Genomic DNA, 27,513 nt, shown 5'->3' on the forward strand with positions numbered 1-27,513 from the left:
GAGTGTTGGGAACGAGGCTCCCGGGAAGGGGCCGTTTCAGCGGGAGTGTTGGGAACGAGGCTCCCGGGCAGGGGCCGTTTCAGCGGGAGTGTTGGGAACGAGGCTCCCGGGAAGGGGCCGTTTCAGCGGGAGTGTTGGGAACGAGGCTCCCGGGAAGGGGCCGTTTCCTGGATGCGTGAAAGCGTCACACAGCGCAGCGTTGAAGTGGTCAGCTGGCGATGTGACGCCGAGTTGGAGAAGATAAGTTCAGAGCAGGTTGGTTGGCGGGCGTTGTCGGAGGAGGAGGACAATCCAAACGAGAGAATTGAAGTTATATTATAAAGACACACAGCTAACTGGAATACCTGTGTTGATATAATTTGGGATATAGGGCAGTGCGAGCGGACGAGGGCAGCCCGGTGAGGGTAAGTGTTTGCTGCTGTGGCGGTCCTGCTAGAGAAAGATGAACAAAAACCACCGAGTGCCGAGCAACCGAAGTCTGTGCGCCGTGGAGGTGAAGAGCAAGGTGCGTTGCTTGTAAAATGAGCTAGCTAGTTGCCAACATAAAACAGATAGCTATGTAACTATTGTATGTATGAGTTATCGAAGTCTTACAAACCCCTACTTCCAAATCATGGCTAAATGTACCCTGCTTATTCGCTTGTCAGCAAGTTTATGATGTTGTTATTATCTCGTCTGCGACAGTTTGCAAACTTATCTAGAAAGCTAACTAGTTGGCCAACCAGTTATCTAGCCAGTGAATGAACAAGTGTTACATGTGGATTGGTGTGAGGAAGGCATGTGTTTGGTAGCCAATGCTTGGGATCAATGTTTTACCACTTTGTATTATTTGTAATATTAGGTTGCGGTCGGATTAGTGAATGTTATTACCCAGCCAGGCACATATTCAGCCGATACTCGTCAGCAAACCAGACATTACTGTGGTTGAACAGTATGTTACACAATTGCATAGGATGTGTTTAGTTATATATATTTATGATTACAAACTATTTTAAGTTTGAAATGCTAGAACCATAAGATTCAAAAGCATCTGAGACACAGATTGTATGACCTACTGACTGGTTGTTAATGAATCTGTATTGAAGATTGTGGGCCTAAGACGCTGATAAAAATCACTGTGGTATTTATTGTCCCTTGCCCAGGTGTCACAGTTCATCTCGGTTACTTCCGCAATGGATCGCTTGTAGTAAACACAAGTTGCGCTGTTTGCGTACATATTTCATACTTATTAGCCACAGTTTCCATGATTGCGATATCCTCAATGACTAGCCAGTATCACTATTGGACTGTCACATAATAATTCAGGTTCACTTCCAAGTACTAACTTATCTTTATCAATCAGCACTCATCAATAATGAGACTAGACATGAAAAGGATGACGATAGTACCACTCTTTAGTTTCCCAAGTGCAGATAAAGAAGAATACAATTTGCTTGTTTTCTTCAGCCTGGTTAGACAAGGGGTCACTAATCAACCGTACAAACTCAGTCCCCCGCACTGTGTAGCAGTAACCACAGCGTTTAGCCAACGTATATCCATTTAAAAATGAGCCTTGGCAGAACTATATATGTGTGTTTGATTATATATTGTACCTGCGCAAGGGACAATAAACAGCACAGTGATTTATCAGTGGCCTAGGCCAACATGCACATTCCAGTCGAGTTTGGACACGCCTACTCAGTCAAGAGTTTTTTTTCTTTATTTTAACTATTTTTTTACATAGCAGAATAATAGTGACGACATCAACACTATGAAATGACAGATATTGAATCAAGTAGTAACCAAAAAAAGTGTTAAAAAAAGATCTAAATATATTTTATATTTGAGATTCTTCCTTTGCCTTGATGATAGCTTTTGGCGTTCTCTCAACCAGCTTAACCTGGAATGCTTTTCCAACAGCACCATGCTGGTTAAGCGTGCCTTGAATTCTATATGAACCACTTAGTGCCACCAGCAAAGCACCATCACACCACCACCACCTCCATGCTTCACCGTGGGAACCACACATGCGGAGATCATCCGTTCACCTACTCTGTCTCACAAAGACACGGTGGTTGGAACAAAATATCTCACATTTTGGACTCCTCCGATCAAAAGACAGATTTCCACCGGTCTGATGTCCATTGCTCATGTTTCTTGGACCAAGCAATTCTCTTATTATTATTGGTGTCCATTAGTAGTAGTTTCTTTGCAGCAATTCGACCATGAACGCCTGATTTCACCCAGTCTCCTCTGAACAGTTGATGTTGAGATGTCTGTTACTTGAACTCTGTGAAGCATTAATTTGGGCTGCAATCTGAGGTGCAGTTAACTCTAATGAACTTATCCTCTGCAGCAGAGGTAACTCTGGGTCTTCCATTCCTGTGGTGGTCTTCATGAGAGCCAGTTTCATCAGAGCGCTTGATGGTTTTTGCGACTGCACTTCAAATTTTCCAGATTGACTGACCTTCATGTCTTAAAGTAATGATGGACTGTCTTTGCTTATTTGAGCTGTTCTTGCCATAATATGGACTTGGTCTTTTACCAAATAGGGCTATCTTCTGTATACCACCCCTACCTTGTCACAACACAACTGATTTGCTCAAACGCATTAAGAAGGAAAGAAATTCCACAAATTAACTTTTAACAAGGCACACCTGTTAATTGAAATGCATTCCAGTTGGCTACCGCATGAAGCTGGTTGAGAGAATGCCAAGAGTGTGCAAAGCTGTCATCAATGCAAAGGCTACTTTGAAGAATCTCAAATATGAAATATATATTTTTTTGTTTAACACTTTTTTTTTGGTACTACCTGATTCCTTGGGTTATTTCATAGTTGCGATCTTATTCACTATTATTGCACAATGTTGAAAATAGTAAAAATAAAGAAACTGTGGTATGAGTAGGTCTGTCCTAACTTTTGACTATATATATATATATATATATCTCTCACACACACACACACACACGCGGATCTGCTGGGCCACTGCTGCTGTATTAGTATAGGTGACACACTACAGGCACACCCACATATGCATATCAAACATTCTCGCTGACGCACAGATTGTACTCATCTTTTACACTAACAAGCCAAGGACACATACTCATCATTAACGCTCTGTGCTTCTAGACACCCCGATAGTGATGCACAGGTTGTACTCATCTTTTACACTAACAAGCCAAGGACACATACTCATCATTAACGCTCTGAGCTTCTAGACACCCCGATAGTGATGCACAGGTTGACTCAGAACGGGTTTAGGGTTATTCAATATTGTGTGGCTGAAGGACAGGTGGGTGGCGGGCTGGTTGAGAGAGAAACAGTACCTCATGTAAAATAGACTCTCTCCATAAAATGTATGTAGGTTAAGAACTTTTGTGAAACAGCACAGTTAAAAATATATGGCAAATAGAAAGGAAACTGGATTGTTTTCAGAGAGAGATGGTTGGGGTTGAGGGTAGCTGAAGGATGCGATTTAAAAACAAACAAGATAACTACTGTAAAATACATTGTGTCCGTAAAATGTATATAGTATGTAGAAGCTTAAGTGTTGTTGTCCATTAGTTTACTCCAATTAGGGGAGGGGTGAAAGGGTTAGGGGAAAATTATATTAAAAAATAGATATATTTACAACAGCAATATCTGTAATTGTTAATGATGCAGACAATTTACATTGATGGAAGCCACAATCTTTCTGCAATATTAAAGCTGATCTGCCCCCTGAAGGAAAAAAGGTACCTTAAAAATCCATATCTTTCTTATGCAATTTATATAAGCTTTATTTATATAAAGCTACGTTTATATTTATATAAGCTAGGTTGAGGTTTTTCTTAAATTATTTTAGCCTATCTGGTATTAGTGCATAGGCCTAAGCTTTAAGTCTTAACTGTACCTGTGCCAAATAGCGTACACAGCCAATCGCCAAATAATGAGTTTGGGAATGGGCAGGCAAGGTTAACGTCAATCCATGAAGGCAGAAAGGTCATTGTCGAAGTTTACTTCAATAAGACAAAAGCTGCTGAAGGAGAGTTTAAAATAAGAGAATGGAGGGCCAGAAAGGTCATGTTTGGGAAAGATCAGCTGAAGTGGTTAAAGAGGATGATAGCAGTGGTATGTTGTTATGTTAGACACTGTACAAATAAGACAGTCACAAGATGGGACTTCAAATAGGCCTATTGCACGTCAAGGGAACTGTAGCCTTCTGTTTAAATGGAACTGGACATCTGGACACTGACTGTAGGTCTATAACCTCTCACAGCCTTAATATTAACTCCTGCAGAATGAAGCATTTCTTGATACACTAAATGTAGGCAGAATTTGGACTTGGGGAACAGGAATGGAGAAACCTGATTTGATTTATATCTGCATCTTGAGAGAACGCAATGCTCAGCTAGATACCGTCTGTAGAGGTGCTGTCTTCATCATAAAAGCTGATAGCATTTCAACCACATAAAATATGCATCGAAGCCAAACTGAAATCTTGTCAGAAACACCTTGGGTAGTTTTCACAGCTTTCTATTTCCTTACAATCGGACCAACTGATGTCATTTGGAATTTTTTTTTTGTACATAAAATCTTCCCCCTTTTTTTAGTGTTATTGTATTTTCTCCCCGGTCCCTAAACCTCTTTGCTCTGTGGAAGATGACAGAGAACTTTACCTATGTCAACTAGATAGATTGATAGAAAGAATGCTTCAATTTACATTACTCTGTTGAGCTATGGTTTATTTCGTTTTCTAGGGCAACATATAATGACAGAAGAGAAGCTGCATGGATCTAATTATAGACAAGTTGACTAACAAATAGCCTACCAAAATGTTGGAAATTACAAGCAGAAACATATCTAAATTAGGCAAAAAACATCCTGCACCCACAGTCAAAAAATCGTTGCAGGCCTCAGATTTTCACTTTATCGCGTCTAGTCGGGTGGTTGCGGATGAACAAACAGTTGACCAGCACACCCCTAGTCCACAACTACATTCAGCCGTGGACAATTTTCTTTCTTGGGGGGGGGAGGAGAGGAGGAGTGTGTAACATAATTATAAATAATTTGTACACTGCTAATTGACCGCAAGAAGCCCAAACGGATAGTATTTGACAAAAACAGAATAATTTCAAACCTTGGTTACATGGGGATACGATCACATACGGTTTGTTTCTCTATTTATGCGTGAGAATACTTGGGAACAGATTTCCTAAATTAAAATCACTTTGAGCTGATTTCATGGTGATTTTAGTCTTATGTCTGACAATGAAATTTCAACAAAAACATGTTTGTGGCTGAGAAATCTCCTGCCGGTTTGTGAACTCTGCTCTGTCACATAGCAGCCATGAGTTAATTTCTTTAGAGCTGTGCGCTCTGGAAGACGAGGCCTACTGCTTAAACAAACAGGCAATTTGCCTATGTCAACCACTGTGTAATGTCTTTCTGGTTTGTTGTTAACTGTTTGCTGCTAAATTCTTTCTACAAACACCAAGGTCATTATCATTCCTCCAATCCAAAGAGTGTCACATTTCTCTGTCTCTCTGTCTGTCTGTGCGTTCTCCTGTGTGTCCCAGTTTGGGGCTGAGTTCCGCCGGTTCTCCCTGGACCGGTCTAAACCGGGCCGGTTTGATGAGTTCTATAGGCTCCTACAGCACATGCACCGGATCCCAAACGTGGACCTGCTGGTGGGCTACGCCGATGTCCACGGTGACCTGCTGCCAATCAACAACGATGACAACTACCGCAAAGCCATCTCCGTGGCTGACCCCGTGCTACGCCTCTTCCTGCAGAGGAAAGGTACGACCTAGCCTCAGGGCACTTTTGTAGAGTTTGTTTTATTTATATCCCTCCATTTTAGTATGATGTGTTCAACGTTACGAATGGAACAGAGGTCGTACAACAGATCAACTTACATTTTATTGGTTGAGTACACGTTTTGCAGGGAAATGCTTATGTTTCTAGCTCCAACAGTGCAGTAATCCTCAGTATGGATAATGTGGTCAGACTGAAAGGTAAGGAAGGATGCGTATCTAGATACATGGGCCCTGATACCATACAGGAACCATGCGTATCTATACTGAACAAAAATATAAACGCAACATGTAAAGTGTTGGTCCCAACCGTATACCACGTGTATGGTGTTGTGTGGGTGAGCAGTTTGCTGACGTCAACATTGTGAACAGAATGCCCCATGGTGGCGGTAGGGTGGACAACAAATACATTTGCATTTTAATCGATGGCAATTTGGATGCACAGAGATACCGTGATGAGATCCTGAGGCCCATTGTCGTGCCATTCATCCACGATGGATCGACGTGAACGAAAGCGCCTTCCAGTTCCCGCCAATATCCAGCAACTTCACACAGCCAATCTTTTTTTTTAAAGGTATCTGTGTCCAACAGAAGCATATCTGCGTTCCCAGTCAGGTGAAATCCATAGATTAGGTCCTAAGGAAATTATTCCCAAACAGTTTAACGTTGATAGGCCATTGTGGAGAGAATTTACAAAGGATTTAATTTGACACGTACAATCTGATTTCCTGATTTATCAATAACTCTGCCATCTCTTAACCAATTCCTTAGCTTTTCTCAAATTAAGATATATTCCATGGGCCTGTATGCCTATAATTTGGTGTTATTTTGAAGCGGATGGATATGAGGGTTTAATTGAGACTGCTTATAACAGTGGCCCCTATAGGCCAATTGTTGCCATTATTTTTGACCAAGTTACTCACGTCACAGCCTCTAGTTTGTGTGCCAAATTAGAAAGAAGTGACCAATCTATGCTTGTTATTTGACCAAGTCTAAAAAATATATATATAAATACTAATTCAGACAATAACAATATTTATTTTAGAGTATCTGGAATATCTGAAAAAATGGCATGAAATTATTTGAATAGTAAAATAGTTTCAAATGCCCCATTCCTTATTAAATATTTAGTGCGATCTGTTGAATCCAAAGGCACTGGGCTGTTGTCTGCGAGTCTTTGCTGTCTTGCTGTGCCGTATGACCTATAGATGCTAAACCACTTTGTCAGGAGGGGATTACAGTGGTCTCTGTGTAACACCGTGTACACCCTGGGTTTCAATTACACGCTAGACACTAACGTCATGCTGGGTCTCTGTGGCTGCAGAGCCCCCAACCACACACACACACGCACGCTTTACATTTTTACCCGCTACCTTTCCCCAACAGTGTCGGGAGACGTTAGCTCTAACTGCCTAGCCATAGGGACTTTTCTTGATGTGGGTTCACATATTGTCTCCTTGTACTAATGGGTTCTGGATCATTAGGCTAAATGATGTCTGGGTTCTTCCTCTGGGCTCAGCCTGTTTTTAGAATGTAAAGAGCAGGTTGTCCCTGTCTTTACTCCCATCTGTTGTGTTCTGCTGATTTGTGTCTAGATTTTATACATTTGTTTGAGAGGTGAAGAACACTATGTGTTTAGCAGGAATGTTTACCCTCCAGCCATGGCTGACCTTGTCCCTGTGGAAGTAGGCCTAAAGGGATCTTTCTCTATGGGCAGATTTGAAGAATACAGTTGTCATGGTATTGCTGTGTGGAATGCTTTAGTGATAAGCTGTTGATGTGGAATATTGTACATCTTCTGTAGACTGTGTATGGACTTAATATGTTGGCAACACACTTATGCTAAACATGCAGTGGTATTCACATAATCTGAATGAAACATGTTCTCTGTGTACACGTGCCATTTCTGTGGGCTTCGTGATGTGGGAAAGATTGTTTTTGGACAAGATATTTGTCACTGCTGATGGTAATGTATGACTAGAGCTGTGACGGTCATGGAATTTTGAATGCAAGTTATTGGTCAGCCAAATGACTGGTCACCAATATAATCATTTGAAGAGTTTATTTTTTTTCTATCGTTTATTTTTAAGAGGCACAATTTTCTCCACTGCTCCTGACTGCATGTTCTGCTGCTACAGGAAGGGGGGAGTTGCCCAGGTAACAAGCATCATTTGCTACAACACCTTGCTTGTTTCAGCAAAGGGCAACAAGTTTCACGTTGTAAATAGTCCATGTTACCGCTGAAACGCACTCAAATGCACGGCCGGCCCATCTTCAGTCACCTGTTCGTTCCAAAAAAATAAATACATGTATGTTTATTTTCATGAAGGTCTTCCGCCATAATTACCGGTTACACGATTATACAGTAATTATGCCAGCCCTATGTTTGACAGCATTCTTGGGCAGTGTTGGCTTGTCTTCTTGGTGTGTGTGTGTGTGTGAGAGAGAGAGAGAATCACTAGGTAATTTCTCTATTAATAGCTTGTCACACTGAAATCGTTTGGACACACACAAACACATAAAGAAGGAAACACACACTCTTATACAATGTCTGGACGGCTGCAGTGCCACCAGTCCCACGCCTGTTTACCTGTTACCATGGTAGCCCCGAAGAGGCCCATTGGTTTAATGGGTATTGTTTAGGGCTGATGGGAGCTGCAAAGCCTGCTGGGGGAAATACCCCCCCCCCCCTCCCCACACACACAAACAAACAATAATAGTTTAAAAACTTTTTTGTTATATCATTTTGTGTTTTGAGGTTTACTCAATGTGTGAACTTCAAGGGTTATGAATGATGCACTGTTTTTCCTTCGCATGACAACTTGTTTGCTATTCACAAAGTCCAGTTGTCTATCTGCTGCATCTGGTCCCAGTGCAGTATGCTCTGAATTCACATTGTTTTTGTTTAGTTTTACTGACTGGGACGAGCACGAGAGCACTGTGTCTTTTCCCATACCTCCCCCATGCCCCACAGGCACACAGGTTCTGCTGAGGTCAGTGTAACACGCTGTTTATTATGTTCAGCCAGAGAATGAGAGCTGTTCTCATACATTATACTCTTCTCAGATACAGCGGGTAAGGCTTGTTATCAGTTGTCACGTGGATGGTGTGGTGTACAGGTGACGTGTGTTGGACAAGTGGAACTCGGTGTTTGTCAGAAGAGAATTCCTTTGTGGTATGACATCATCTTAATCGGTATCTGTCATACAGAGCAGAACGCTCCTCCCTGCCTTCACCTCCTGTCCTCGCAGCATGAGACTGTCCAGGTTCCCATACTGATTGAACCCAGTCGTTATTCAGGGACTCTGGGTGGGTGTGTTTTGTTGAACTAATGATGTCATCGCCGTCATAGTTTCAGTTGTGAAAAGCGTTTTTATGAGGGCGACTAGAATTAGTAACCATGCCTCATAAAGAGAGAACAGCACTGCATAGCGTTTTAGTAAGCGATACTCTCTACCCACACAGTAAAGAAATCATGATAACTGTGGGTTTTAAGAGCGACCGAGTAGACTGCATGATATGGAGGCAGGGAGACGTAACGGAAGAGAGTGAAGAATGCAGAGTGAGGCCCTAGATGGGGGGGGGGGGGGGGGGGGCTGAAGCTGGAAGAGGGGCTTCATGGAGTGGAATGTGTCTAGCCTCTGATCACCGCTGCTGGGTAGATTAAACTGGACAGTAGGCCATACACAACACTGGAGCCATGGGCCAGAAGTTAGCTGGGCTGCCCCGCCAGGGACGGAGAGGGGGAACTAGTGCTGACCTACTGAGGGCCAGTGGAGAGGGGGAGAGAGAGAGGGGGTGAGGGGGCGAGTGAGTGAGAGAGGGAACTGGTGCTGACCTACTGAGGGCCAGTGGAGAGGGGGGGAGAGGGGGTGAGTGGGAGAGAGAGGGGGCGAGTGAGGGAACTAGTGCTGTCCTACTGAGGGTCAGTAGAGAGGGGGCAAGTGGGAGAGAGGGAGGGGGTGAGTGGGAGAGAGAGGGGGCGAGTGAGGGAACTAGTGCTGACCTACTGAGGGTCAGTAGAGAGGGGGCGAGTGGGAGAGAGAGAGGGGGTGAGTGGGAGAGAGAGGGGGCGAGTGAGGGAACTAGTGCTGACCTACTGAGGGCCAGTAGAGAGGTGGAAGGTATTAGGAGGGAGGGAATGGGAAACAAAATGCCAAAGGGAAGTACAGGTGCTATTGTTTACCTTGTTGGTCAAAGGCCTTTATGCATTGTACTACTGTAAGTTATTGATGCGAGACGACTTTTTCTCCTAGCTGACATTATCTCGCTGTAGGGCTGGGCTTATCCTCATCTTGATATGAATGTTGGAAATATGATTTCATCATTCCCTGATATTGACACTAATTCTCCACATACTGCAGACTACCAAGGTGAAGTTCAGTTTGGAGCTAATGTTAGCAAATGGAGGCTGATGTGCCACATGGTCACATAGAAATACACCTTATTCATATAGATACATGGTCACATAGGAATACACCTTATTCATATAGATACATGGTCACATAGAAATACACCTTATTCATATAGATACATGGTCACATAGAAATACACCTTATTCATATAGATACATGGTCACATAGGAATACACCTTATTCATATAGATACATGGTCACATAGGAATACACCTTATTCATATAGATTAATGCTGATTGACATGGTCACATTCATCATATTGCTATCCATATTGCTATCCAGCTCTAAATGTATATGTGATTATACACTAACCTGTCCCTCAGAGCCCAGATCAAAGTGACAACTGGGCTCCCTGTCTCTGCAGAACCCCAGGAGGATGAGCGATGTCGTGAGAGAGACCGAGGTGTTCTGAGCCAGGCTGCATCACCAGTAAAGTCTTTGTTCAGGAGAATGAGCGACAGGGTTGCCCGGATAGGGAAGGGAATCACTAACCGACGTGCCTGCTCCTCCCCCCCTTCCTCCCCTCTGTCTTCCCCCTCCTCACGCCTCGCCTTGGAGGCTGCGTGTACAGGCCGCAGCAGAAAGCTGGAATTCAGCACAGGCATGGCCCAGCAGCAGCACCATCATCAGTCCCCATCAGACAGCGGAGAGAGACAGGGCAGAGAGAACCAAGCTAGTCTGGATGAAAGGGGACAGAGGGCGAAGCAGAGACTGCAAAAGGCAGGGAGAGACTGAGGGAAGGACTAGGGGGAAAGGGGCAGTGGGGTAGGGAGGGAGGGATGGAGAGTTTGGTCAGCAGAAGTGGAATTGATGAAGTACAGTATGTTACAATGATGACAAGGGACAGGGGGAGAAAGTCTGTTCTTTGTCAGTCTGTCTTACACAATAAAGTCTAATTAAAGAACGAAAAGCATTGCCTGTGCACCTCTTATAAGACAAAGCAGTGCAGAAAGATCACTACGCTACACTACTGTAATAATGCTGGAGATGTAAACAGTTGAAGAGTGATGACCTGCTAATTGATTTAAGATTCATTTGGAGATTGTGAATGTTACCGGGCAACTTTTGGCTCATGAATGTGTTGTTGTACAACATATGAATTATATCATTGGCGCTTAAGCTTAGTCAGTGTGTTATTTTGTCCTTCCTCTGGTCTCTGGTCCCTACGTCCCTTTACCATAGACCTGGCTTACCCCTCTCTTGCTCTCTCCCTCTCATTCTCCCCATTGCTTTTCTCCTCCTCCCCCCTCTCTCACACTCCCCTGGAGGGGCGGCAGGTAGCCTAGCGGTTAAGAGCATTGAGCCAGTAACCGAAAGCCGGCAAGGTGGAAGTAACATCCGTTCTGCCCTTGAGCAAGGCAGTTAACCCCTAACGACTGCTCCCAGGGTGCCGATGACAGGAACTTTGATTAAAGCACCCCCCCCCCCCCCCCCCGCACCTCTCTGATTTAGAGGGGTTGGGTTAAATGCAGAAGACACATTTCAGTTGAATGCTTTGAGTTGTCCAACTGACTAGGTATCCCCTTTCCCTCTTCCTTCTCTCCTGTCCTCTCCTCTCTTGTTTTCTGTTCTCTCTCCCCTCCCGTTCTCTCTCCCCTCCTGTTCTCTCTCCCCTCCCGTTCTCTCTCCCCTCCCGTTCTCTCTCCCCTCCCGTTCTCTCTCCCCTCCCGTTCTCTCTCCCCTCCCGTTCTCTCTCCCCTCCCGTTCTCTCTCCCCTCCCGTTCTCTCTCCCCTCCCGTTCTCTCTCCCCCCTCCCGTTCTCTCTCCCCCCTCCCGTTCTCTCTCCCCCCTCCCGTTCTCTCTCCCCCCTCCCGTTCTCTCTCCCCCCTCCCGCTCTCTCTCCCCCCTCCCGTTCTCTCTCCCCCCTCCCGTTCTCTCTCCCCCCTCCCGTTCTCTCTCCCCCCTCCCGTTCTCTCTCCCCCCTCCCGTTCTCTCTCCCCCCTCCCGTTCTCTCTCTCCCCTCCCGTTCTCTCTCTCCCCTCCCGTTCTCTCTCTCCCCTCCCGTTCTCTCTCTCCCCTCCTGTTCTCTCCTGTTTTCTCTTATCAGCATACAGCTCATTATATCTCAGCTGTACCAGGGAGGTATGTTCATTGCTCACAGAATATAAACACTTTTTTTTCTTCTCACCCCTCCCCCTTATCTTCATTCTTTAATAAGCACCGTCCCTCCCTCATCCCCACGCACTCCCTCCCCCGTTTTTATCGCTCTGTGCCTGGTACACCATGGTACTCAGCATGTGTGGGATATCCAGGCCTGTCGTCAACTTATGGGACCGTTTCCAGAGCAGTTCTTATTGAGCAACATTCAGTCCAGAGCAGAACAGATGCAGAACAGTATTCCCTAGAGTTCAACACAAACCGAGTCATACAATATTAAAATGTACAGTAACTACATCCTTATTAAAATGTACAGTAACTACATCCTTATTAAAATGTACTGTGACTACATTTGGATGACTGTTTTAGCTTCATTAACTCCCAATGCTCTGATGGTCATGACAGAACAATAGATTTAGAATGTATGGCTCTGGGTGATGGGTGATTGACAGTCCTGTTGCTATGTGAAGATAATAATTATCACCTGATAATGGTGTCCCATTAACGCTGACATGGCCCTCAGCTCTGTGTGTGACCTAGCAACACACAGGATGTCCGGTGGCTCCGCCAGGGATGATGTCACCGGGCAGCACGGTGTTTAGTACTAGGACCCTCCTTTTCCTCAGATATAGATATTTTAACCGTCGCTTTTTGGAAATATGATTTAGACCTAATATCTGACTGACATAGGGCCCTGTGTTTTGCGCAATCATGTGACATAGCAAGATGTTATCCTGTATTTTAAGCATCATCCAGAAATTTGAATTACACAAAACGTTTAAGCAATTGTCTAAGGATGGTGCTGGACCATCTGCCATAAAAAGAAAATGGGACAGTTTGATGAAAAAGCTTTTAAATAACAGGTTTAAATCCAGGCATGTCACTTGTTTATCTAAGGGCTAGGAGCTGATCACATGACCTGATTTAGGATAAACACTCCTGGCCCCGTATTTATCAAGCGCCTCGGAGTAGGAGCGTTTATCAAGCGCCTCGGAGTAGGAGCGTTTATCATGCGCCTCGGAGTAGGAGTGTTTATCAAGCGCCTCGGAGTAGGAGCGTTTATCATGCGCCTCGGAGTAGGAGCGTTTATCAAGCGCCTCGGAGTAGGAGCGTTTATCATGCGCCTTGGAGTAGGAGTGTTTATCAAGCGCCTCGGAGTAGGAGCGTTTATCATGCGCCTCGGAGTAGGAGCGTTTATCATGCGCCTTGGAGTAGGAGTGTTTATCATGCGCCTCGGAGTAGGAGCGTTTATCATGCGCCTCGGAGTAGGAGTGTTTATCAAGCGCCTCGGAGTAGGAGTGTTTATCAAGCGCCTCGGAGTAGGAGTGTTTATCAAGCGCCTCGGAGTAGGAGTGTTTATCAAGCGCCTCGGAGTAGGAGTATTTATCAAGCGCCTTCGGAGTAGGAGTGTTTATCATGCGCCTCGGAGTAGGAGTGTTTATCATGCGCCTCGGAGTAGGAGTGTTTATCATGCGCCTTCGGAGTAGGAGTGTTTATCATGCGCCTCGGAGTAGGAGTGTTTATCATGCGCCTCGGAGTAGGAGTGTTTATCATGCGCCTCGGAGTAGGAGTGTTTATCATGCGCCTCGGAGTAGGAGTGTTTATCATGCGCCTCGGAGTAGGAGTGTTTATCATGCGCCTCGGAGTAGGAGTGTTTATCAAGCGCCTCGGAGTAGGAGTGTTTATCAAGCGCCTTCGGAGTAGGAGTGTTTATCAAGCGCCTTCGGAGTAGGAGTGTTTATCAAGCGCCTTCGGAGTAGGAGTGTTTATCAAGCGCCTTCGGAGTAGGAGTCTTTATCAAGCGCCTTCGGAGTAGGAGTCTTTATCAAGCGCCTCGGAGTACAGCAGGAGTGCTGATCTATCTCAGAGGATTTTGACCTAAATAGTGAGGTTTTATGTGATGTGTTTGGGTAGAACAGGACGTGGTCAGTAGATTTGATGTGTTTGGGTAGAACAGGACGTGGTCAGTAGGTTTGATGTGATGTGTTTGGGTAGAACAGGACGTGGTCAGTAGGTTTTACGTGATGTGTTTGGGTAGAACAGGACGTGGTCAGTAGGTTTTACGTGATGTGTTTGGGTAGAACAGGACGTGGTCAGTAGGTTTTACGTGATGTGTTTGGGTAGAACAGGACGTGGTCAGTAGGTTTTACGTGATGTGTTTGGGTAGAACAGGACGTGGTCAGTAGGTTTTACGTGATGTGTTTGGGTAGAACAGGACGTGGTCAGTAGGTTTTACGTGATGTGTTTGGGTAGAACAGGACGTGGTCAGTAGGTTTTATGTGATGTGTTTGGGTAGAACAGGACGTGGTCAGTAGGTTTTATGTGATGTGTTTGGGTAGAACAGGACGTGGTCAGTAGATTTGATGTGTTTGGGTAGAACAGGACGTGGTCAGTAGGTTTGATGTGATGTGTTTGGGTAGAACAGGACGTGGTCAGTAGGTTTACGTGATGTGTTTGGGTAGAACAGGACGTGGTCAGTAGGTTTTACGTGATGTGTTTGGGTAGAACAGGACGTGGTCAGTAGGTTTTACGTGATGTGTTTGGGTAGAACAGGACGTGGTCAGTAGGTTTTACGTGATGTGTTTGGGTAGAACAGGACGTGGTCAGTAGGTTTTACGTGATGTGTTTGGGTAGAACAGGACGTGGTCAGTAGGTTTTACGTGATGTGTTTGGGTAGAACAGGACGTGGTCAGTAGGTTTTACGTGATGTGTTTGGGTAGAACAGGACGTGGTCAGTAGGTTTTACGTGATGTGTTTGGGTAGAACAGGACGTGGTCAGTAGGTTTTACGTGATGTGTTTGGGTAGAACAGGACGTGGTCAGTAGGTTTGATGTGATGTGTTTGGGTAGAACAGGACGTGGTCAGTAGGTTTGATGTGATGTGTTTGGGTAGAACAGGACGTGGTCAGTAGGTTTGATGTGATGTGTTTGGGTAGAACAGGACGTGGTCAGTAGGTTTGATGTGATGTGTTTGGGTAGAACAGGACGTGGTCAGTAGGTTTGATGTGTTTGGGTAGAACAGGACGTGGTCAGTAGGTTTGATGTGTTTGGGTAGAACAGGACGTGGTCAGTAGGTTTGATGTGATGTGTTTGGGTAGAACAGGACGTGGTCAGTAGGTTTGATGTGATGTGTTTGGGTAGAACAGGACGTGGTCAGTAGGTTTGATGTGATGTGTTTGGGTAGAACAGGACGTGGTCAGTAGGTTTGATGTGATGTGTTTGGGTAGAACAGGACGTGGTCAGTAGGTTTGATGTGATGTGTTTGGGTAGAACAGGACGTGGTCAGTAGGTGTGATGTGTTTGGGTAGAACAGGACGTGGTCAGTAGGTTTGATGTGATGTGTTTGGGTAGAACAGGACGTGGTCAGTAGGTTTGATGTGATGTGTTTGGGTAGAACAGGACGTGGTCAGTAGGTTTAATGTGATGTGTTTGGGTAGAAATCAGATTATTTTTTGGAATAGTTTACCCTTACAGACACATGAAAAATGTCAAGCTGTTGGATTTGATCCAGTATAGACACAGGTCTGATGTTGAAAAAAACAACTGTTTCAACTAAATGACTGTCAAATTCAGACTTTACAAGCCAACAAATACAACCAAATGGCCTTGTACCCAACCCTAACTCTCACCCCGTAGGCCTTGTACCCAACCCCAACTCTCACCCTGTAGGCCTTGTACCCAACCCCAACTCTCACCCTGTAGGCCTCGTACCCAACCCCAACTCTCACCCTGTAGGCCTCGTACCCAACTCTCACCCTGTAGGCCTCGTACCCAACTCTCACCCTGTAGGCCTCGTACCCAACTCTCACCCTGTAGGCCTCGTACCCAACTCTCACCCTGTAGGCCTCGTACCCAACTCTCACCCTGTAGGCCTCGTACCCAACTCTCACCCTGTAGGCCTCGTACCCAACTCTCACCCTGTAGGCCTCGTACCCAACTCTCACCCTGTAGGCCTCGTACCCAACTCTCACCCTGTAGGCCTCGTACCCAACTCTCACCCTGTAGGCCTCGTACCCAACTCTCACCCTGTAGGCCTCGTACCCAACTCTCACCCTGTAGGCCTCGTACCCAACTCTCACCCTGTAGGCCTCGTACCCAACCCCAACTCTCACCCTGTAGGCCTCGATCCCAACCCCAACTCTCACCCTGTAGGCCTCGATCCCAACCCCAACTCTCACCCTGTAGGCCTCGATCCCAACCCCAACTCTCACCCTGTAGGCCTCGATCCCAACCCCAACTCTCACCCTGTAGGCCTCGTACCCAACCCCAACTCTCACCCTGTAGGCCTCGTACCCAACCCCAACTCTCACCCTGTAGGCCTCGATCCCAACCCCAACTCTCACCCTGTAGGCCTCGTACCCAACCCCAACTCTCACCCTGTAGGCCTCGTACCCAACCCCAACTCTCACCCTGTAGGCCTCGTACCCAACCCCAACTCTCACCCTGTAGGCCTCGTACCCAACCCCAACTCTCACCCCGTAGGCCTCGTACCCAACCCCAACTCTCACCCCGTAGGCCTCGTACCCAACCCCAACTCTCACCCTGTAGGGTTATGCAGGTGTTTACTGTCAACACAGTTAACACTGATTGTTTGGATTAATTATTAACTCACATATGCTAACGTACTCAATTGCATTCCTGAAGTTTGAGTCATGTACTTAACGAGCATAAAGGTGAACTCGTATCTACAGGTGAGATGTGTAGTTTATCAGCCAACCGTTGGAACAAAATGAGGAGAGACTGATCAACTGTCTGAAGACAGTGAGCGTGATGGTGACCCCGGTGGCCCAGCCCAGAGGTAACTGTGATATTATGACACTGACCCCCAAACGGACACACCAAGACAGTCACAGATTATAAGTCTGGGTCCTGGGGCCATAGTATTGACTATTTACGCCTGCTTTACGCTTGCTAGCTGCTGTATTGAGACTGAAAGCCTTGCTAGCTGCTGTATTCAGACTGAAAGCCTTGCTAGCTGCTGTATTTAGACTGAAAGCCTTCCTAGCTGCTGTATTGAGACTGAAAGCCTTCCTAGCTGCTGTATTGAGACTGAAAGCCTTCCTAGCTGCTGTATTGAGACTGAAAGCCTTGCTAGCTGCTGTATTGAGACTGAAAGCCTTGCTAGCTGCTGTATTGAGACTGAAAGCCTTGCTAGCTGCTGTATTGAGACTGAAAGCCTTGCTAGCTGCAATTAGGGTTAAGTGCCTTGCTCAAGGGCACATGGACAGATTTCACCTGGTCAGCTCTGGAATTCGAACTAGCAACCTTTCGGTTACTGGCCCAACCTCTTAACTGCTAGACTACCACCCAGTTTTCACACCCCTTTTTCCACATTTTGTTGCTACAGCCTGAATGTATTAAATGTTGTTTTGTCACTGGCCTACACACAATACCCCAAAATGAAAAGCTGAAATGTCTTTAGTCAATAAGTATTCAACCCCTTTGTTATGGCAAGCCTAAATAAGTTCAGGAGTAAACATTCGCTTAACAAATCACATAAATTACAATAATGTTGTTTAAGATGATTTTTGAATGACTACCTCATCTCTATAACCCACACACACAATTATCTGTAATGTCCTTCAGTTGAGCAGTGATTTTCAAACAGATTCAACCACAAAGACCAGGAAGGTTTTCCAATGCCTCGCAAAGAAGGGCACCGATTTGGTAGATGGGTCAAAATCAAATATCCCTTTGAGCATGGTGAATTAATTCATTACACTTTGGATGGTGTATCAATACACCCAGTCACTACAAAGATACAGCCGTCCTTCCTGACTCATTTGCCTTGAGCCAAAGGTGACTTTAAAACAGTCAGAGTTTAATGGCTGTGATAGGAGAACTGAGGATGGATCAACAACATTGTAGTTACTCCACAATACCGACAGAGTGAAAAGAAGAGAGCCTGTACATATTAAAACATATTCCAAAACAACATGCATCCTGTTTGCAACAAGGCACTAAAGTAAAACTGCAAAAAATGTGGCAAAGCAATTCACTTTTTGTCCTGAATACAAAGTGTTATGTTTGGGGCAAATCCAACATGACATATCACTGAGTACCACACTACATATTTTCAAGCATAGTGGTGGATGCATCATGTGTATGCTTGTCATCGTTAAGGACTGGTGAGTTTTTCAGGATAAAAATTAAACGGAATGGAGTTAAGCACAGGCAAAATCCTAGTGGAAAACCTGGTTCAGTCTGCTTTCCAACAGACACAAAGCCAAATCTACACTGGAGTTGCTTACCAAGAAGACAGTGAATGTTCCTAAGTGGCGGAGTTAGATTTTCAAGCAGATTTAAGTTGAAACTATTGCAAAACCTGAAATGGTTGTCTAGCAATGATCAACAACCAATTTGACAGAGCTTGAAGAATTAAAAAAAAATAATAATAATGGGAGAATGTTGCACAATCCAGGTGTGGAAAGCTCTTAGAGAATTACCCAGAAAGACTCAGAGCTGTAATCACTGCCAAAGGTGATTCTAACATGTATTGACTCAAGGGTGTGAATACTTCTCTCATCAAGACATGTTAGTGTTTTTTATTTTACATACATACATTTTTTACAAATACACTGCTCAAAAAAATAAAGGGAACACTTAAACAACACAATGTAACTTCAAGTCAATCACACTTCTGTGAAATCAAACTGTCCACTTAGGAAGCAACACTGATTGACAATAAATTTCACATGCTGTTGTGCAAATGGAATAGACAACAGGTGGAAATTATAGGCAATTAGCAAGACACCCCCAATAAAGGAGTGGTTCTGCAGGTGGTGACCACAGACCACTTCTCAGTTCCTATGCTTCCTGGCTGATGTTTTGGTCACTTTTGAATGCTGGCGGTGCTTTCACTCTAGTGGTAGCATGAGACGGAGTCTACAACCCACACAAGTGGCTCAGGTAGTGCAGCTCATCCAGGATGGCACATCAATGCGAGCTGTGGCAAGAAGGTTTGCTGTGTCTGTCAGCGTAGTGTCCAGTACATCAGGAGACGTGGAGGAGGCCGTAGGAGGGCAACAACCCAGCAGCAGGACCGCTACCTCCGCCTTTGTGCAAGGAGGAGCAGGAGAAGCACTGCCAGAGCCCTGCAAAATGACCTCCAGCAGGCCACAAATGTGCATGTGTCTGCTCAAACGGTCAGAAACAGACTCCATGAGGGTGGTATGAGGGCCCGACGTCCACAGGTGGGGGTTTTGCTTACAGCCCAACACCGTGCAGGACGTTTGGCATTTGCCAGAGAACACCAAGATTGGCAAATTCACCACTGGCGCCCTGTGCTCTTCACAGATGAAAGCAGGTTCACACTGAGCACGTGACAGACGTGACAGAGTCTGAAGACGCCGTGGAGAGCGTTCTGCTGCCTGCCACATCCTCCAGCATGACCGGTTTGGCGGTGGATCAGTCATGGTGTGGGGTGGCATTTCTTTGGGGGGCCGCACAGCCCTCCATGTGCTCGCCAGAGGTAGCCTGACTGCCATTAGGTACCGAGATGAGATCCTCAGACCCCTTGTGAGACCATATGCTGGTGCGGTTGGCCCTGGGTTCCTCCTAATGCAAGACAATGCTAGACCTCATGTGGCTGGAGTGTGTCAGCAGTTCCTGCAGAGGAAGGCATTGATGCTATGGACTGGCCCGCCCGTTCCCCAGACCTGAATCCAATTGAGCACATCTGGGACATCATGTCTCGCTCCATCCACCAACGCCACGTTGCACCACAGACTGTCCAGGAGTTGGCGGATGCTTTAGTCCAGGTCTGGCAGGAGATCCTTCAGGAGACCATCCGCCACCTCATCAGGAGCATGCCCAGGCGTTGTAGGGAGGTCATACAGGCACGTGGAGGCCACACACACTACTGAGCCTCATTTTGACTTGTTTTAAGGACATTACATCAAAGTTGGATCAGCCTGTAGTGTGGTTTTCCACTTTAATTTTGAGTGTGACTCCAAATCCTGACCTCCGTGGGTTGATAAATTGGATTTCCATTGATTATTTTTGTGTGATTTTGTTGTCAGCACATTCAACTATGTAAAGAAAAAAGTATTTAATAAGATTATTTCATTCATTCAGATCTAGGATGTGTTATTTTAGTGTTCCCTTTATTTTTTTGAGCAGTGTATTATAATTTTACTTCCACTTTGACACAGTATTTTGTGTAAATCTTTGACCCCCAAAAATTACAATTAACTCCATTTTAATCCCACTTCGTAACACAACAAAATGTGGGAAAAGTCAAAAGAGTGTGAATATTTATGAAGGCCCTGCAGGCTTCTATGTTTACATCATACAGATTAGCTGAGTTTGGATTAACATATCAGTGTGTTTTTGTGAATATGTAAACCTAATATTCTGTATGCATACAGTTGTAATGTCCGGACAGTAAGGAGGCAATGAATTTATGTTTCATGAGAACTGAAATGGGATACTCCTCTACACTTGATCCTTTGTTTTTCTGGTTGAGGGGAGGGGTATCCGTCAACCTCAGGGCTGGAATCCTTATCGACAGCCTGCCTGCACCCTATCCCAGAACACATACATACATACATACACACACACACACACACACACACACACACACACAAACAATTGCTGATGATGCTTAGGTCCAAAGAGTTTATCCACAACACCTGAGCAAATTGCACAGTGTGTACATACACTACAACACACCATGGGATACGAGAACATGTCATTCATTCTAGAACATACATTACAACACACCATGGGATATGAGAACATGTCATTCATTCTAGAACATACATTACAACACACCATGGGATACGAGAACATGTCATTCATTCTAGAACATACATCACTACAACACACCATGGGTTATGAGAACATGTCATTCATTCTAGAACATACATACACTACAACACACCATGGGATATGAGAACATGTCATTCATTCTAGAACATACACTACAACACACCATGGGATACGAGAACATGTCATTCATTCTAGAACATACATCACTACAACACACCATGGGATACGAGAACATGTCATTCATTCTAGAACATGCATCACTACAACACACCATGGGTTATGAGAACATGTCATTCATTCTAGAACATACACTACAACACACCATGGGATACGAGAACATGTCATTCATTCTAGAACATACATCACTACAACACACCATGGGTTATGAGAACATGTCATTCATTCTAGAACATACATTACAACACACCATGGGATATGAGAACATGTCGACCAGTTCTTATAGCCTTTAGCCGTACCCTTATCCTACTCCTCCTCTGTTCCTCTGGTGATATAGAGGTTAACCCAGGCCCTGTAGCCCCCAGTTCCACTCCTATTCCCCAGGCGCTATCATTTGTTGACTTCTGTAACCGTAAAAGCCTTGGTTTCTTACATGTTAACATCAGAAGCCTCCTCCCTAAGTTTGTTTTATTCATTGCTTTAGCACACTCCGCCAACCCTGATGTCCTAGCTGTGTCTGAATCCTGGCTTAGGAAGGCCACCAAAAATTCAGAAATTTCCATCCCCAACATTTCCCACCAAGATAGAACTGCCAAAGGGGGTGGAGTTCCAATCTACTGCAGAGAATGCGTGCAGAGTTCTGTCATGCTAGCCAGGTCTTTGCCCAAACAGTTCAAGCTTCTACTTTTAAAAATCCACCTTTCCAGAAATGTGTCTCACTGTTGCCGCTTGTTACAGACCCCCCTCAGCCCTCAGCTGTGCCCTGGACACCATGTGTGAATTAATTTCCCCCCATTTATCTTCAGAGTTTGTACTGTTAGGTGACCTAAACTGGGATATGCTAAACACCACGGCCGTCCTACAATCTAAACTTGATACCCTCAATCTCCCACAAATTATCATGGAACATACCAGGTACAACCCTAAATCCATAAACACAGGCACCCCCATAGATATCATCCTGACCAACCAACCTGCCCTCTAAATACACCTCTGCTTTCTTCAACCAGGATCTCAGCGATCATTGCCTGCGTCCGTAATGGGTCTGCGGTCAAACGACCACCCCTCATCACTGTCAAACGCTCCCTAAAACACTTCAGCGAGAAGGGCTTTCTAATTGACCTGGCCCGAGTATCCTGGAAGGATTTAGACCTCATTCCGTTATTCTTTGGTTATTGGTTATTCTTTAAAAGTGCTTTCCTCACCATCTTAAATGCCCCATTCCAAAAATATAGAACTAAGAACAGATACAGCCCTTGGTTCACTCAATACTTAACTGCCCGTGACCAGCACAAAAACACTGTGGCGTACTGTATTAGCATCGAATAGCCCCCGCAATATGCAACTTTTCAGGGAAGTTAGGAACCAATATACACAGGCAGTTAGGAAAGCAAAGGCTAGCTTTTTCAAACAGAAATGTGCATCTTGTAGCATAAACTCAAAGTTCTGGGACACTAAAGTTCATGGAGAATAAGAGCACCTCCTCCCAGCTGCCCACTGCACTGAGGCTAGGAAACTGTCACCACCAATAAATCTATGATAATCGAATTTCAATAGGCATTTTTCTACGGCTGGCCATGCTTTCCACCTGGCTACCCCTACCCCGGTCAACAGCTCCACAGCAACTTGCCCAAGCCTCCCCCATTTCTCCTTCACCCAAATCCAGATAGCTGATGTTCTGAAAGAGCTGCAAAATCTGGACCCCTACAAATCAGATGGGCTAGACAATCTGGATCCTCTCTTTCTAAAATTATCCGCCGCAATTGTTGCAACCCCTATTACCAGCCTGTTCAACCTCTTTTTCGTATCGTCTGAGATCCCTAAAGATTGGAAAGCTGCCACGATCATCCCCCTCTTCAAAGGGGGAGACACTCTTGACCAAAACTGTTACAGACCTATATCTATCATACCCTGCCTTTCTAAAGTCTTCGAAAGCCAAGAAAACAAACAGATCACCGACCATTTCGAATCCCACCGTACCTACTCCGCTATGCAATCTGGTTTCCAAGCTGGTCATGGGTGCACCTCAGCCACGCTCAAGGTCCTAAACCATATAATAACCGCCATTGATAAAAGACAATACTGTGCAGCCGTCTTCATCGACCTGACCAGGGCTTTCGACTGTGTCAATCACCGCATTCTCATCGGGCAGACTCAATAGCCTTGGTTTATCAAATGATTGCCTAGCCTGGTTCACCAACTACTTCTCTGATAGAGTTCAGTGTGTCAAATCGGAGTATCTCCAATCCAAAATTAAATCTATATTCGACTTCCTATTTTGCAACAAAGCATCCTTCACTCATGCTGCCAAACATACCCTCGTAAAGCTGACTATCCCACCGATCCTTGACTTCGGCGGTGTCATTTACAAAATAGCCTCCAACACTCTACTCAGCAAATTGGATTCAGTCTTTCACAGTGCCATCCATTTTGTCACCAAAGCCCCATATACTACCTACCACTGCGATTTGTATGCTCTTGTTGGATGGCCCTCGCTTCATATTCGTCACCAAACCCACTGGCTCCAGTTCATCTATAAGTCTTTGCTAGGTAAAGCCCTGCCTTATCTCAGCTCACTGGTCACCATAGCAACACCCACCCTTGGCATGCGCTCCAGCAGGTATATTTCACTGGTCATCCCCAAAGCCAACTCCTCCTTTGGCCGCCTTTCCTTCCAGTTCTCTGCTGCCATTGACTGGAACGAATTGTAAAAATCGCTGAAGCTGAAGTCTTATCTCCCTCACTAAGTATAAGTATCAGCTGTCAGAGCAGCTTAACCATCACTGCACCTGTAAACAGCCCACCCAACTATCTCATCCCCGTATTATTTCTTTTTTTGCTCCTTTGCACCCTAGTATCGCTACTTGCACATTCATCTTCTGCACATCTATCACTCCAGTGTCAATTGCTAAATTGTAATTATTTTGTCACTATGGCCTATTTATTGCCTTACCTCCCTAATCTTACTACATTTGCACACACTGTACATAGATTTTTCTATTGTGTTATTGACTATACGTTTGTTTATCCCATGTGTAACTCTGTGTCACACTGCTTTGCTTTATCTTGGCCAGGTCGCAGTTGTAAATGAGAACTTGTTCTCAACTGTCCTACCTGGTTAAATAAAGGTGAAATAAAAATGTAATTCATTCTAGAACATACATACACTACAACACACCATGGGATATGAGAACATGTCATTCATTCTAGAACATACATTACAACACACCATGGGATACGAGAACATGTCATTCATTCTAGAACATACATTACAACACACCATGGGATATGAGAACATGTCATTCATTCTAGAACATGCATCACTACAACACACCATGGGATATGAGAACATGTCATTCATTCTAGAACATACATCACTACAACACACCATGGGATATGAGAACATGTCATTCATTCTAGAACATACAGAGCCAGTGGGAGGAAGAAGAGACCGAGAGAGAGCGATAAAGGGGGGGACTGGGGCACAACCCAGGAGGGAATGAACGTTATCATATTGTTTGGCATCCGTATGCTGGTGGTTAACCATTAGAGAGCCATGGCCCTGGTTCTCACTCTTCTTAGACCTTTGATCGAGTCTAGAACCCTGTCCCTGCTCTAAGCCATGCTCAGGTGAAAGTCCAGGTATGTCTCAGAGCAGCACAGTTGCCGTGAGTAAGCCTCTGAAGAATTCCGAAAGCCCTACCATGAGAGACCGGAGTCGACGCTAACATTTACTACACATGAAGAATAAGCCCAGGGAAGAGAGGGGAAAGCCCTGTAACAAGGCGAGGGAGGGGCTCTAAGATAAAGGAACCCTCAGGCTTAGAGCAACACCATCGCTTTTGCATAACTACAGTATAGTCTGAGGTAGAATGTCAGTAATGATTTATAGTTCCACCATAATGATCAGTAAGCATTTACGGTATGAGATTAGATCCTGTATCATGTGATATTGATATCGTTCTGATGCATTGTTCTCTTCCCTCCCCCAGAGGAAGCCGACTACTCTGCGTTTGGTCTGGACTCTCTGACCCGTCCCAAGAAGACGGTCCTAGCGGCCATGTTGCTACGGCCTGATGCCAACCGGAAGAAGCCCCTTGTGATCATCAGCCTGCCCAGGGACTTTAGGCCCGTCTCGTCCATCATCGATGTGGATATCCTCCCTGAGACACACCGCCGGGTTCGCCTCTACAAGCATGGCCAGGAGAAACCGCTGGGCTTCTACATCCGAGACGGCTCGAGCGTCCGAGTCACGCCCCAGGGCCTGGAGAAGGTTCCTGGGATCTTCATCTCCCGCATGGTGCCTGGGGGCCTGGCTGAGAGCACTGGCCTGCTGGCTGTCAACGACGAGGTTCTGGAGGTCAACGGCATCGAGGTGCAAGGCAAGTCTCTGGACCAGGTGACAGACATGATGATCGCCAACAGCCACAATCTCATCGTGACGGTGAAGCCGGCCAACCAGCGCAACAACATCGTACGGAGTGGCGGGGGCGGGGCAGCATCCGGGAGCTCAGGACACTCATCCGACAGCGGCACCAGTTTCTACGGCTACTCCTCCCCGGGCACTGCCGTGGCGACGACTCCGGCACACATCATCCAGAACCTTCACCCAGAGGAGCTGGAGAGTGATGAGGATGATGAGGACCTGGTGATAGAGGTGGATGGAGAGGCCGTGCCCATCCCACGGACCTCCTCGGCCAGCTGTACCATACCCTTCATTCCCCGCTATGTGCCCCACCTGGACCTCCGCACCACCAACGGAGCCCTGGCCTCCCACAACCGCTCCGGCTCGCTGGGCACGCTCAGCACTGCCGACAGGGGCCTGGAGGGAAGGAGCTTAGAGGAGGAAGGCACCGTCATTACACTGTAAACACATACTGTCGTAGTTGCACAGTATTTATGGGAACGCAAACACATAGTCTTATATACACTGAAGCGCACCCTCATGCATGCACAAAGAACGACAACATCCACAGATGCGTGCCATAGTGTCGACATCGCCCTCCCTATGCTGTCTGACAGACACAGTGATTACCCGTGGTGTTTTGTGTGGAGGAGGAAAGTGACTCTGCCTTGGAGAAAGGCCTCCAACTTCTCATTTTCTATTTCTGTAGGGGGAGACTGTGTTTCTATGGTCTTCCACTTGAGGGCAGCAATGAGATGCTACACTGTTGTTTTTTCAATTTTGTGAACCATAGGAAAGGACTGATTTTTAATGAACGAACAAATGAATGAATGAATGAATGATATCTTTAGGCTCTGACCTTTCCCTAGCTATTCTACCCTGGTTTGTTTGATAGAGGAGACTACATTTCACAATCTGCTTTTGCCTTGTCGCTTGGCAAACGACAGCAACCACTCCCCTAGGCGATTACAGCTTGTGATTTGGGAACAAAATGAATGTCTTCTATCCTACATGTCACCATACCAACTAACAAAGAGTAGAGGTCTGGAATAATACTCTGATTTTAGTCTGAGGAGAAACCATATATATGGGTCTCTCTTCATGGACCCGGAAGTTAACCACTATTCCTGTGTTTTCTCTCCAAGCTTTTCATGTTGATAATCACAAGAAAAACACTAGAAGCAATTATGCGAAGCAACTGAAATTACAAAATCTCTTAAAGGGGCAATCTGTAATGGCTACATCCATTTAGACTTTAGACTTTTAGACTTTTAAATGTATTAAATGTATTATATAGACTTTTAAGTATATATATATATATATAATATATATATATATACTCATTGATTCTTGAAGAGTATAACTAATAAAAGCCTTGTGAGCTTAGTTCTATTGTCGAACCCCATTAGAATCCAAAATATAAGCTTGTTTTACCCTTTTGTTTGTAGACTGGGTAAATACAAACAAACACTGTATATCCTCAACATGGTTAGAACTATAATTTTGTTGTCATGGCTTGTCATTCCTTGTATCCGTAGATCTGTCCATGGGTTTGAGAGTGGTTTCATTTCTCTAAACCCCATCCTTCAGCCTTCTACCAAAATAGTGGCGGGGAGTCAGTTTTGTTGTTTGAACCGCAGATTGCCGCTTTAAATATTTTCATGCTATTTCTTTTACTGTTTTATTTCAATCTAAAATGGTTTACTGTATGATTTTTATTTTGTTGAAAATAAGTATCTCAATTCACCGGAACGGACCAACACCTCATCTGACAGGTGTGCTGTCATTGCCTGGATGAAGATCTATCTTGTTTTTCATCAAACTTCTTTCCTCACCCCACTTCGTGGACATAGTGTGACAGAATGTGATTGT

At 45.2% G+C, this 27,513-nt stretch overlaps 1 protein-coding gene and 1 long non-coding RNA gene across 3 annotated transcripts; both read left to right on the forward strand.

Moving 5' to 3' along the window:
- Positions 1–27,308, forward strand: LOC115168609 (partitioning defective 6 homolog beta). Of its 2 annotated transcripts, XM_029724056.1 has the most exons (4): positions 1–255; positions 371–505; positions 5,539–5,761; positions 25,229–27,308. In XM_029724056.1, exons 2-4 carry the CDS (start codon positions 443–445, stop codon positions 26,104–26,106), a joined length of 1,164 nt encoding a protein of 387 aa, XP_029579916.1. In that variant the 5' UTR covers positions 1–255; positions 371–442; the 3' UTR covers positions 26,107–27,308. The 2 variants fall into 2 exon arrangements, with proteins under 2 accessions (XP_029579916.1, XP_029579915.1); XM_029724055.1 differs by having other exon boundaries at positions 1–505.
- On the forward strand, positions 14,743–15,827 carry LOC115168627 (uncharacterized). Its single transcript, XR_003870712.1, has 2 exons — positions 14,743–15,576; positions 15,615–15,827. It is a non-coding gene; the product is annotated as an uncharacterized LOC115168627 (long non-coding RNA).
- Positions 27,309–27,513: the final 205 nt, after the last annotated feature.

The sequence above is a fragment of the Salmo trutta genome, chromosome 30, assembly GCF_901001165.1.
Source record: "Salmo trutta chromosome 30, fSalTru1.1, whole genome shotgun sequence".
Taxonomy (NCBI): domain Eukaryota; kingdom Metazoa; phylum Chordata; class Actinopteri; order Salmoniformes; family Salmonidae; genus Salmo; species Salmo trutta.

Coding starts and splice junctions, on each gene's coding strand:
- LOC115168609 (XM_029724055.1), top strand. CDS start 443: ATGAACAAAAACCACCGAGTGCCGAGCAACCGAAGTCTGTGCGCCGTG. Junction 506..5,538: donor CCGTGGAGGTGAAGAGCAAG/GTGCGTTGCTTG, acceptor TGTGTGTCCCAG/TTTGGGGCTGAGTTCCGCCG. Junction 5,762..25,228: donor CCTCTTCCTGCAGAGGAAAG/GTACGACCTAGC, acceptor TCCCTCCCCCAG/AGGAAGCCGACTACTCTGCG.